This window comes from Enhydra lutris, unplaced genomic scaffold (assembly GCF_002288905.1).
Source record: "Enhydra lutris kenyoni isolate GAN:26980312 unplaced genomic scaffold, ASM228890v2 scaffoldscaffold74, whole genome shotgun sequence".
NCBI classification, from domain to species: domain Eukaryota; kingdom Metazoa; phylum Chordata; class Mammalia; order Carnivora; family Mustelidae; genus Enhydra; species Enhydra lutris.
In genome coordinates, this window is record NW_019154158.1 from 5,967,212 (window position 1) to 5,976,847 (window position 9,636).

At 45.4% G+C, this 9,636-nt stretch overlaps 1 protein-coding gene across 4 annotated transcripts; it reads left to right on the forward strand.

Moving 5' to 3' along the window:
• Window positions 1-171: 171 nt before the first annotated feature.
• On the forward strand, window positions 172-3,360 carry LOC111160236 (canopy FGF signaling regulator 2). 4 transcript variants are annotated; one of them, XM_022523153.1, is made up of 6 exons: window positions 172-214; window positions 1,251-1,363; window positions 1,518-1,633; window positions 2,380-2,583; window positions 2,728-2,824; window positions 3,195-3,360. In XM_022523153.1, the coding sequence occupies exons 2-6, from the start codon at window positions 1,276-1,278 to the stop codon at window positions 3,236-3,238; spliced, it is 549 nt and encodes a 182-aa protein (XP_022378861.1). In that variant the 5' UTR covers window positions 172-214; window positions 1,251-1,275; the 3' UTR covers window positions 3,239-3,360. The 4 variants fall into 4 exon arrangements, with proteins under 4 accessions (XP_022378861.1, XP_022378857.1, XP_022378858.1 ...); XM_022523149.1 differs by lacking the exon at window positions 172-214 and adding an exon at window positions 348-676; XM_022523150.1 differs by lacking the exon at window positions 172-214 and adding an exon at window positions 348-619.
• Window positions 3,361-9,636: the final 6,276 nt, after the last annotated feature.

Consider the following 9,636-nt stretch of genomic DNA (forward strand, 5'->3'; position numbering starts at 1 on the left):
GTCGGATTCTTTTAAGACATAAGATATGGTTTCCTCGTTAACATTGCAAAAGGAAAGTTGGGGAAGCTGACAAACTACAGGTTTCAGGTTATCTTGAGACCTGTAGATACTAACAGGATCCGTGTAGTGCTGCGGTGCTTCCTGGGAGTTGTAGTTTCCTGACTATTGAAACCAGGGCTTCTCACCCACCAGCAGTGCACCTTTCTTTTGGAAGGTCCTAGCGCACCTAGACTGACAGACGCGCGCGTCAGACCGCCTCCTTACGCGCTCTGTCCTTGCTTCAGGCCACTCCTATTCTTCGGCTGACCCCTGGTGGTCACGTGGAGCTGCTCGCCACGCAAGTCTGGGTCCTTCTGCGATCCACCGGGGTCCTCGCTGCCTGGAAGCCCCTCCTGAGCTGCCTGTTCGCGCGAGAGTTTGGAGGGCCGGGTTTGGGGTCGGTCACCGGTGTGGGGCTCGCGCTGCCGCGCATCGGAGCCCCGCTTAGGCGCCCGCGTAGAGTGCGGGGAGCTGGGTCAGGCAGTCGCTGGGGCACCCTGCTTGGAAAGTGCCGGAGCGCTCTGGAGAAGCCTGGACAGCCCCGCTCCCCAGCAGCCAGGTGCTAGGGTCCGGAGCTAAAGTGAGAGTCCGGCCGTCTTCGAGCGCCTGGGCCACGGCGGCGGCCCTGGGAGCAGAGGTGGGACGGGTGCGAGTGGCACTAGTGTCGGTGATGGACTGAAGCGAAGGCAATGGCGGCGTCCTTAGAAAGGGGGCTGGTCCGCACGGGAAATAGCTTATGGGCTGGAGGTGGGGATGCAGTAATCTAAGGTGTGGGCCCACATAGGCCCGTTATTGAGTGCTCTTCTCCCGCCCTCCACCTCGCTGCCTCCCGGCCTGAATCAGCCGCCTCTCTTGCCGGCAGGTCCTCTGTGCCTGCTGTCCTCGCTTAATCGCCAGCCTCCGTTCCGCAGCTGCCACATAACCCTGTAAGCCCTAGGCAGCCGACGCTGAAGTACCAACATCTGGGGACTCACCTGACGACGTAGAGTCTGGGGCTGAGCCCCAAGTCCCTAGCTCGCGCTCTCACTCACCGCCGGGGGAATCCGAGTTCTCAGGCGCTGGGAACAGAGGAGACCCTTTGTGTCCTGGCCATTTCCTGAAAAGTAGAGCCAGAGTCACAGTGAGGCCTTTGTAGGCTTTGGGATAAGGGATGGGGGTTGGGTAATGGAGCCGGCTGCTTACACCTATGTTTTATTCCAACCCAAACCCAGGTGGAGCAACCCCGTTACGCTAAAGATGAAAGGCTGGGGTTGTTTGGCCCTGCTTCTGGGGGCCCTGCTGGGAACTGCCTGGGCTCGAAGGAGCCAGGATCTACACTGTGGAGGTAAGGGGACAAAGAGAAAAAGTGAGAGGAGGAGGGTGGGGAAGACAGAGCCTTGGGAGAGCATGAGATGCAGGGCCTGGGAGAAAGATGAATGGAAATCCCTGGTGATTCCTTTCTCCTTTCCTCCCTTCTCCTTTCTCTCCCCTGCCACCAGCTTGCAGGGCTCTGGTGGATGAACTAGAGTGGGAAATTGCCCAGGTGGATCCCAAGAAGACCATTCAGATGGGCTCTTTCCGAATTAATCCGGATGGCAGCCAGTCAGTGGTGGAGGTAACTGTTACTCTTCCCCCAAATAAAGTAGCTCACTCGGACTTTGAATGAGAACTCGACTAATTAAGAACCTTGGTTTAGTAGAACTGAAGAAAACATTGACCCAGAGAGGTAGCTAAAAGATAAGCCTGTCTCATTTGTAAGAGGCTTCTACCCTATGCATGTGTTTCCTGGTCCCAAACCTTAAGATTTTATTTCTGCTGTGGTTGGTTGTCAGCAAACCCAGATCAGCACCCTTCTCCACATCCTTAATTCATGTCACTCATGTTTTCACTATGGCATAATCGTATATGTACATTCATTCAAAATAGAAAGAGAAGGTCTTATCCTCGTATTTAGGAAATCTATGTTTTGGTTGAAAACATAACACAAATAAGCAAAGCTGTATCTAGTGAGCAGTATATAAGGAAAACTTAAGGCTACAATGTCTGTGAGATGCTTTAATAATTGTTATCCTCAAAGCCTATACTACCTCTCTAAGCCTACTACCGCTCCTGTTGAGGATAGGTATTAGTCTCATTTAATACAAAGAAATAAAACCATTAGCTTACATCTAGTATATGAGGTAAAATAAGATCATATATTTGAAAGCACTTTGGAACTATACAGATGAATTCTGTTGTTTTTAATTAAGGAAGGCTTTCTAGAATAAGTTGATCGAACTAGATTTGAAAGGAAAAGTAAGGATATAAATTACTAACGTATAGACGTAGAAGAATGTGACCCAAGGCTGAGGACATTTCTAGGTGCCTTATGCTCGCTCAGAGGCCCACCTCACAGAGCTGCTAGAGGAGGTATGTGACCGGATGAAGGAGTATGGGGAGCAGATTGACCCTTCCACCCACCGCAAGAACTACGTACGTGTAGTGGGCCGGAATGGAGAATCCAATGAACTGGACCTACAGGGCATCCGAATTGATTCAGACATCAGTGGCACTCTCAAGTTTGCGGTGAGCTTTGGGAGTGGGTAGCTGGTTTTTGAAGATTCGGGAATTACTGGAGAGCCCAAGTGGCAAGCTGTGCTAATGTCCTCCTCCTCTCTGGAGGCTTCTTCTTGCTGCCCTCTCTCACTCATTTCTCCCTTGGGTTGACAGTGTGAGAGCATTGTGGAGGAATATGAGGATGAACTCATTGAATTCTTTTCCCGAGAGGCTGACAATGTTAAAGACAAACTTTGTAGTAAGCGAACAGGTAAACTACTCTCATTTTACTGCCAGTCTTCACAGCCCTTTGGAACCCGGCACATTCCCTAGCATGTTCCTCCACCTCCCACCCCCATGTCCCATTCTCTGATAGTAGCTCCAGACATGGCTTCTATTACTTATGACTTAGGGACTTGGGTTCTTCCTCTCCATTCTCTTCCTGTCAGCTTTCAGAATTTGTGGCTCCCTCACCTGAGCTACAGGTGAGAGGATAGTGGGAATGTTTTGTCTTTGAAAAGGATATGCTCTGAGAAATGACGGTTGGTGTGTGCTAGTTTGGTTTTGGGTATTTTCTCGATAGTGGCATATATCGGTATGAGAGTGGCATTTTCCTTCAAATTGTTATGTGCTATTTGCAGATCTATGTGACCATGCCCTGCACATATCGCATGATGAGCTATGAACTACTGGAGCTGCCCAGACTGACAGGCTTGATGGATCACCCCCAGGAGGGGAAGAGGGTGGCAATGCCTTTTCTATTATGTTTTTACTGAAATGAACTGAAAAATTGTGAAACCAAAAGTATGAACTGTGTTGTCTTTTCATACCCAGCATTAATCCTTATATTAGGCTTAAAGATAGGGGATTCCCAATAGGAAAGGGAAGGGAAAGAGGAGCTTTGGAAATGGTGAAGTATTTGGAAAGCATGAAGGTAGGAGGAGTCTGAGACTTGCTTTCTTTTGCCATCTGAGATTCCTGCTGGACTCACAAACTAGATAAGCACTTACCAGTGCTTACTCAGTACCATGTGTTTAGAGACTAACGTGGCGAGAAGAGGAGCTTCTGTGAATAAGCAAGGGAACATAGGTAAGTGTGTGGTAGTATGGGATTCTAGAAATTACTTGTATTTATACCGATGAAACATAAAGTAAGACAGAGCTTGATCTTGAAATAACGGACATGCATTATTCTCCCCTCCCTGCCCTTCCAGACGGAGGGATCAGCAGTAGCAGACAGAAAGGGGAAATGGATATGATCAACTCATCCGAAACGTAAGGGCTCTATCAGATAGGGGGAGATGAGGTAAGGAGTGTTATTTAATGAAGGCCCTTGCTTGCTGACCTAAGCTTTTAGATCTTGATGCCAACTGCAACACTAAAGTATACCTTTATCATCTCCATCTGTCACCCTGGACTGTAAGTCTGTCCCCACTTTTTATGTGTAGAGATTCTGTACTGCATAGGGATGAAAACCTGTAGGGATGATACCTTCTATAAGGAGCTTCTAAACACCTCTGATCTAGAGGTGTGTCTGTCTCAGGGTTTGGAATGGAACATTTCTATCCCAGGAATGCCTCAGGGAAAGAACACCTGAATAAACATTTTGAAGACTTTTTGAATTATGCGTTTTAGAATCTAAGAGACTTCACAGGTCATCTAGTTCACCTCTGCCCATTTTACAGATGAAGAAGCTGAAGCCCAGAGATACCACCAGTCTTGAAGTTCTGTAGTGGCAAAATTGGATCAATAAGCTAATGTTCCCAAGTGTCAGTCTGATCAAATAGAGGTGTAAAGTAGCTTCTATTTTAAATCTTTTTTTCTCTTAATACCGTGCACTAAGCCTGGCACACAAAGTGAACAGGTTCAACAAAGCTTTCTTGTACCACAAATCCCTATGAAATCTAACACATGAACTAGTTCAGAGCAAGTATCCTGATATTAGTTGACAACTAAACTCAGGGTCTAGTGTTAACTCCTTCTTTTCTCATCAGACACAAGAAATGCTATATCCTGTCAAGTCCATTTTCCAGACCAGCTGTCACTAACCATTTTTTTCTCTTGTGTTGCATATGAATAATGTTCACATGCTTCATACCCCTGTGAGTATACCCAGGATTCTGTCCATTGTTTTGTGTCTGAAAACTTACTCTTCCATCAGAAAGCTTATCAAAAGTCTGAGAGTACTCTTATAGGAAACTCGAAATTGTTTTAATGTACAAAACAAATTATTTACAGGTTTTAATAAAATAGTGTTGACAATAAATAGTGATACACCTCACTAGTCTGTCAAGACACAGCTATTAAGAACTCTCCTGCCCAAGAATCTTTGCCATTGCTACACAGGGGTGTGTCCTACATAGGGAAGAGTGGACATTATTGTCCTTGACTTGATCCTCAGGAAGACATAGTTTGCACAGCTCTTTTTTTTTTTTTTTTTTTTAAGATTTTTATTTATTTGACAGACAGAGATCACGAGCAGGCAGAGAGGCAGGCAGAGAGAGGAGGAAGCAGGCTCCCTTTGGAGCAGAGAGCCTGATGTGGGTCTCGATCCCAGGACCCTGGGATCATGACCTGAGCCGAAGGCAGAGGCTTTAACCCACTGAGGCACCCAGGCGCCCCTGCACAGCTCTTTATTCATATCACAGGTTACCACAAGGAATCCACCAATTTATCTGAACCCTTCTGGAGGTTCCCTACAACAAATTATTCTAACCCATTATTTGGTAGATCAAATAGTAACTTTGCATACCTGATTACACCTTAAGCTTTAGATATCTTCTAAATGAGTTTATCGGTAAAATGTTAGAACTTAAAGAAACATCCTCAGAGATAGTATTAAATGAGATCTGGTTGTGACTAAACAAATTATGTGAAAATCTAGTCCTTTAAAAGTTTTAGGGACGGGGCGCCTGGGTGGCTCAGTGGGTTAAAGCTCTGCCTTCGGCTCAGGTCGTGATCCCAGGGTCCTGGGATCGAGCCCCGCATTGAGCCCTGCATTGGGCTCTCTGCTCAGCGGGGAGCCTGCTTCCTTCTCTCTCTCTCTCTCTCTGCCTGCCTCTCTGCCTACTTGTGATCTCTCTCTGTCAAATAAATAAATAAAATCTTAAAAAAAAAAAAGTTTTAGGGGCAACTGTGTGGCTCAGTCTGTTAAGCGTCTTGTCTTCGGCTCAGGTCATGATCCCAGGGTCCTGCGTTGAGCCCCGCATCAGGCCCCTGCTCAGTGGGGAGCCTGCTTCTCCCTCTCTCCCTGTTCATGCTCTCTCTTCTTTTCAATCACTCAAATAAATAAAATCTTTTTTTTTTAAAGATTTTATTTGTTTATTTGACAGAGATCACAAGTAGGCAGAGAAGCAGGCAGAGAGAGAGAGGAGGAAGCAGGCTCCCCGCTGAGCAGACAGTCCGATGCGGGGCTCGATCCCAGGACCCTGGGATCATGACCTGAGCCGAAAGCAGAGGCTTTAACCCACTGAGCCACCCAGGCGCCCCTCAAATAAATAAAATCTTTAAAAATTAAAAAAAAAAATAAGGTTTAGAGGGTTTTTATGCTATTAAAAAGGATTCAGAGCAGGGACAAGATTATCCTTTAAATATAGGACACGGATGAATAGCAAGGGTTAAAGAACTAGTATATGGTGAATCCTCCTATAACAAGCACATACACCTTATTTAATCTTTACAATTCTAAGAAAAAGATGTTACTCCCATTTTACAGATGAAGAAACTAAGCTCAAAGGGATTGTATCTTGGGGAGCCAAGACTTCAGTCTTAGTGATCATCTTATCCCTGGACCAGTGGTCTTTCTGCTACATTTCACTCCCTATAGTGGAGTCTCCATGTAGTCCCCAGTGCCTGTGTATACTAGTACTTTTATTTGTTTGAAAACTACCTCCCAAGTTTGAACACATGCCCTCTGACTCTAATAATCAATACCGAAAAGGCATCATACCTCCTGCAAGCTGTTTCTCCAGACTGATTATTCCTTGTAATAAGAAGCCATTCTACCCCTGGTCACTTTAGGTGCTGTTTGTCTTTCCTACCTGTATGTATTCTGGGAGGGTCATGATTTATCATGTATTTCCAGGTATGAATGTACAAAAGTTTTATAGATAAGTAAGACTATAGTTCTTATTTTGTAAAATACTTCATAGAACACACTGAGCTGGCGTGCCCAGGAGACAGTTAACAATGACTCAGAGTTGCAGCTGATAATTCACAGTCATCACCATATAAACAATACAGCTTATGGGGCGCCTGGGTGGCTCAGTGGGTTAAGCCGCTGCCTTCGGCTCAGGTCATGATCTCGGGGTCCTGGGATCGAGTCCCACATCGGGCTCTCTGCTTGGCAGGGAGCTTGCTTCCCTCTCTCTCTCTGCCTGCCTCTCTGCCTACTTGTGATCTCTGTCTGTCAAATAAATAAATAAAATCTTTAAAAAAAATAAAATAAACAATACAGCTTAGTAGTTAAGATACAGCTTTAGGCCAATTACAAACTATGATCCTCAGCAGGATACTTTATCTAAACCTCGGTTTTCTGCTCCATGGAGATCCTATTATCTACATCCCTTAGAGTTGTTGTTGTGAGGATTAATTAAGATAAGGCGTGTACCACGTTTAGATAGTACCTAGAAATTGTAAGTATTCAATAAATTTAAGGTATTACCTGTTAAATACAGGAGACTGACTTACTGAAGTAGGCAGTTTCAGTTGAAGTTTAGATTGCATTTTCCCACTAACCCTTAGCCACCAGGGGGCACCATTGCCCCTGTCCATTTTTAAAAGAGGTCCTGCCAAGGTCAAGATGACCTCAATTGTCAGCCTTCTCTGCATTGCCCCTCTCCTCGGGCACTTAGGTGTATTTGGACCTAAAGCTTATTTGGCTGCTTTAGTTGTGCCAATCCTGCCTTAACTTTCTTCTCTCCTCCCCAGGTCCCACTCACATTTAGAAACTGATTCTAAGCTAGATTCTGAGAGGTAGCATTTAGTCCTTCTCATCCCTGGGCTTTCCCACTGGCTCTATGTTAGTGGATGTCTGGACTAAACAACTTCAAAACAAGTCGATAAAGCCTTTGTAACACTAGGCTCCAAGACACGGTGTCAAGAGGCTTAGAGCATTGCTGTTTCCCACCCTTCCTCCAATCATTAGAGCTCCAAAGTAGGTTACCCTTAAAGCCACTCAATGATTATCTCTTTGGGGTAGGGGTGGGGGGACACCTGTCTGGTTCAGTAGGTAAAGTGAGACTCTTGATCTCGGGGTTCTGAGTTCAAGCCCCACATTGGGCATATATATTACTTAAAAATAAAATCTCTAATGATAATAAATAGAATAATAATTATTATTATTATCGCTTTGGTAGCCTCACCCAGAGAATGCCTCCTGTCTTTTCAGGGCACTTGAGTTCAAGCTTCTGGTCAGCTGGTTAGTCTCTGTGGATGATTAACCAGAGAGCAGAAACCAGGTCAGACTATTCTAGGGTTAGGAGGAAATCCTCTGTGAGATGCTAAATTGGGAGCAAATATTGATCAGTGGCGCTTTGAAGTCACCAAGAAGGTAGTTGAGGTCAGTGTTCCTTTGGGGCTCTGCTTGGCTTCTCTTTTTGAAGTTCTTTCCTAAGACCTACCTCTCTGATCCCCAAGCCAAAGGAGTATTGGTTGGTAGGTGTGAAGCTAGGTCCAAGGTAACTTGGGAAGAGAAAATGGTGGTTTTCCTTCTCTTTCCCCAACTCCAAAATATAAACTAGTTTCTTTTTTTTTTTTTTAAAGATTTTATTTATTTATTTGACAGATAGAGATCACAGGTAGGCAGCGAGACAGGCAGAGAGAGAGGAGGAAGCAGGCTCCCTGCTGAGCAGAGAGCCCGATGTGGGGCTCGATCCCAGGACCTTGGGATCATGACCTGAGCCGAAGGCAGAGGCTTTAACCCACTGAGCCACCCAGGCGCTCCCTATAAACTAGTTTCTTTATAAAGTAGGTCTATCTAAACCTGGTTAAATGGCACTGAGACTTCTGAATCTTATTACTGCTATGTGAAGAGATAAAAGGACTGTTCATTTGGGGCCTGGATTATAGATAAGGTGTCCTGGTCCTTGGGTCAGTTCTCTGTCCCTTGGTCAATGACAATGATATTCTTAGGCAGTAGAAAGGTTCTGAGGTCTTTCTTGTCTAGCTAGAGGAGTTAGTCAAGAGTGATGTGGAAGGTCACTTTAGTACTGTGGTTCATTTAATGGTCTCTGGGAAGCATATGATAAGGGTGTATAGAAGACAACCAAGTAAGAGAAAGGGTCCAGAGGCCCAGTGAGAGTGATGTGACAAAAAGAGAGGGTGCTTAATGCCTAATTTTGAATGTGGGGTAGTCTGCAGCTTTTGATCTTATGGCTAGATGGGTGGGCTGGCTGCATGGGTTCATGTGACTGGAGTGGCAATGAGAATAATGCCCAGGACCTAGAGGTTCTAGCCTGTGATGGAAACCCACGTTTTTTTTTTTTTAATTATTTATTTATTTATTTATTTTATGATTTTGTTTAAGTAATTTCTACACCCAAGATAGGGCTCCAACCTACAACCCCGATATCAATAGTGGCATGATCCACCGACTGAGCCAGCAGGTGCCCTTGGCATTTGTAAGACTTCGATTTCCCTACACTGGACGCCGAACTGACAGCCCATAAAGAGCACTGGATACTCAGGCTCCTGCCTTTGCTTTCATTCTCCACATATTGGGGTCTCTTCGTACCCATTAATACCATGGCCTCTGCTGACCTCAAATTGTCACCAGGCAGCCAACTCTGGCATCATAGCCTCTGTCCACGTGACGTCACCTCTATGACCATTAAGTCATTGACCAAAGACATTCATCACGAAATCGTGCGAATGGGTAGGAGGAGCAGTAAATGATCGGTAGCTGTGATAGAATATTAAGGGATTGGCTTCCGAGAACCTTCTAAGGTCGGAGTCCTTGGGACCTTTTTCTCTCATATTCACCTCAGAACAAACCCCAAATGTATTAAAGGCAAGAAGGGAAGCCTAAGAAGGAAGTTAACTGACTTATCAGGCACTTATTTAGTCACCTACACGTCCCCACCAC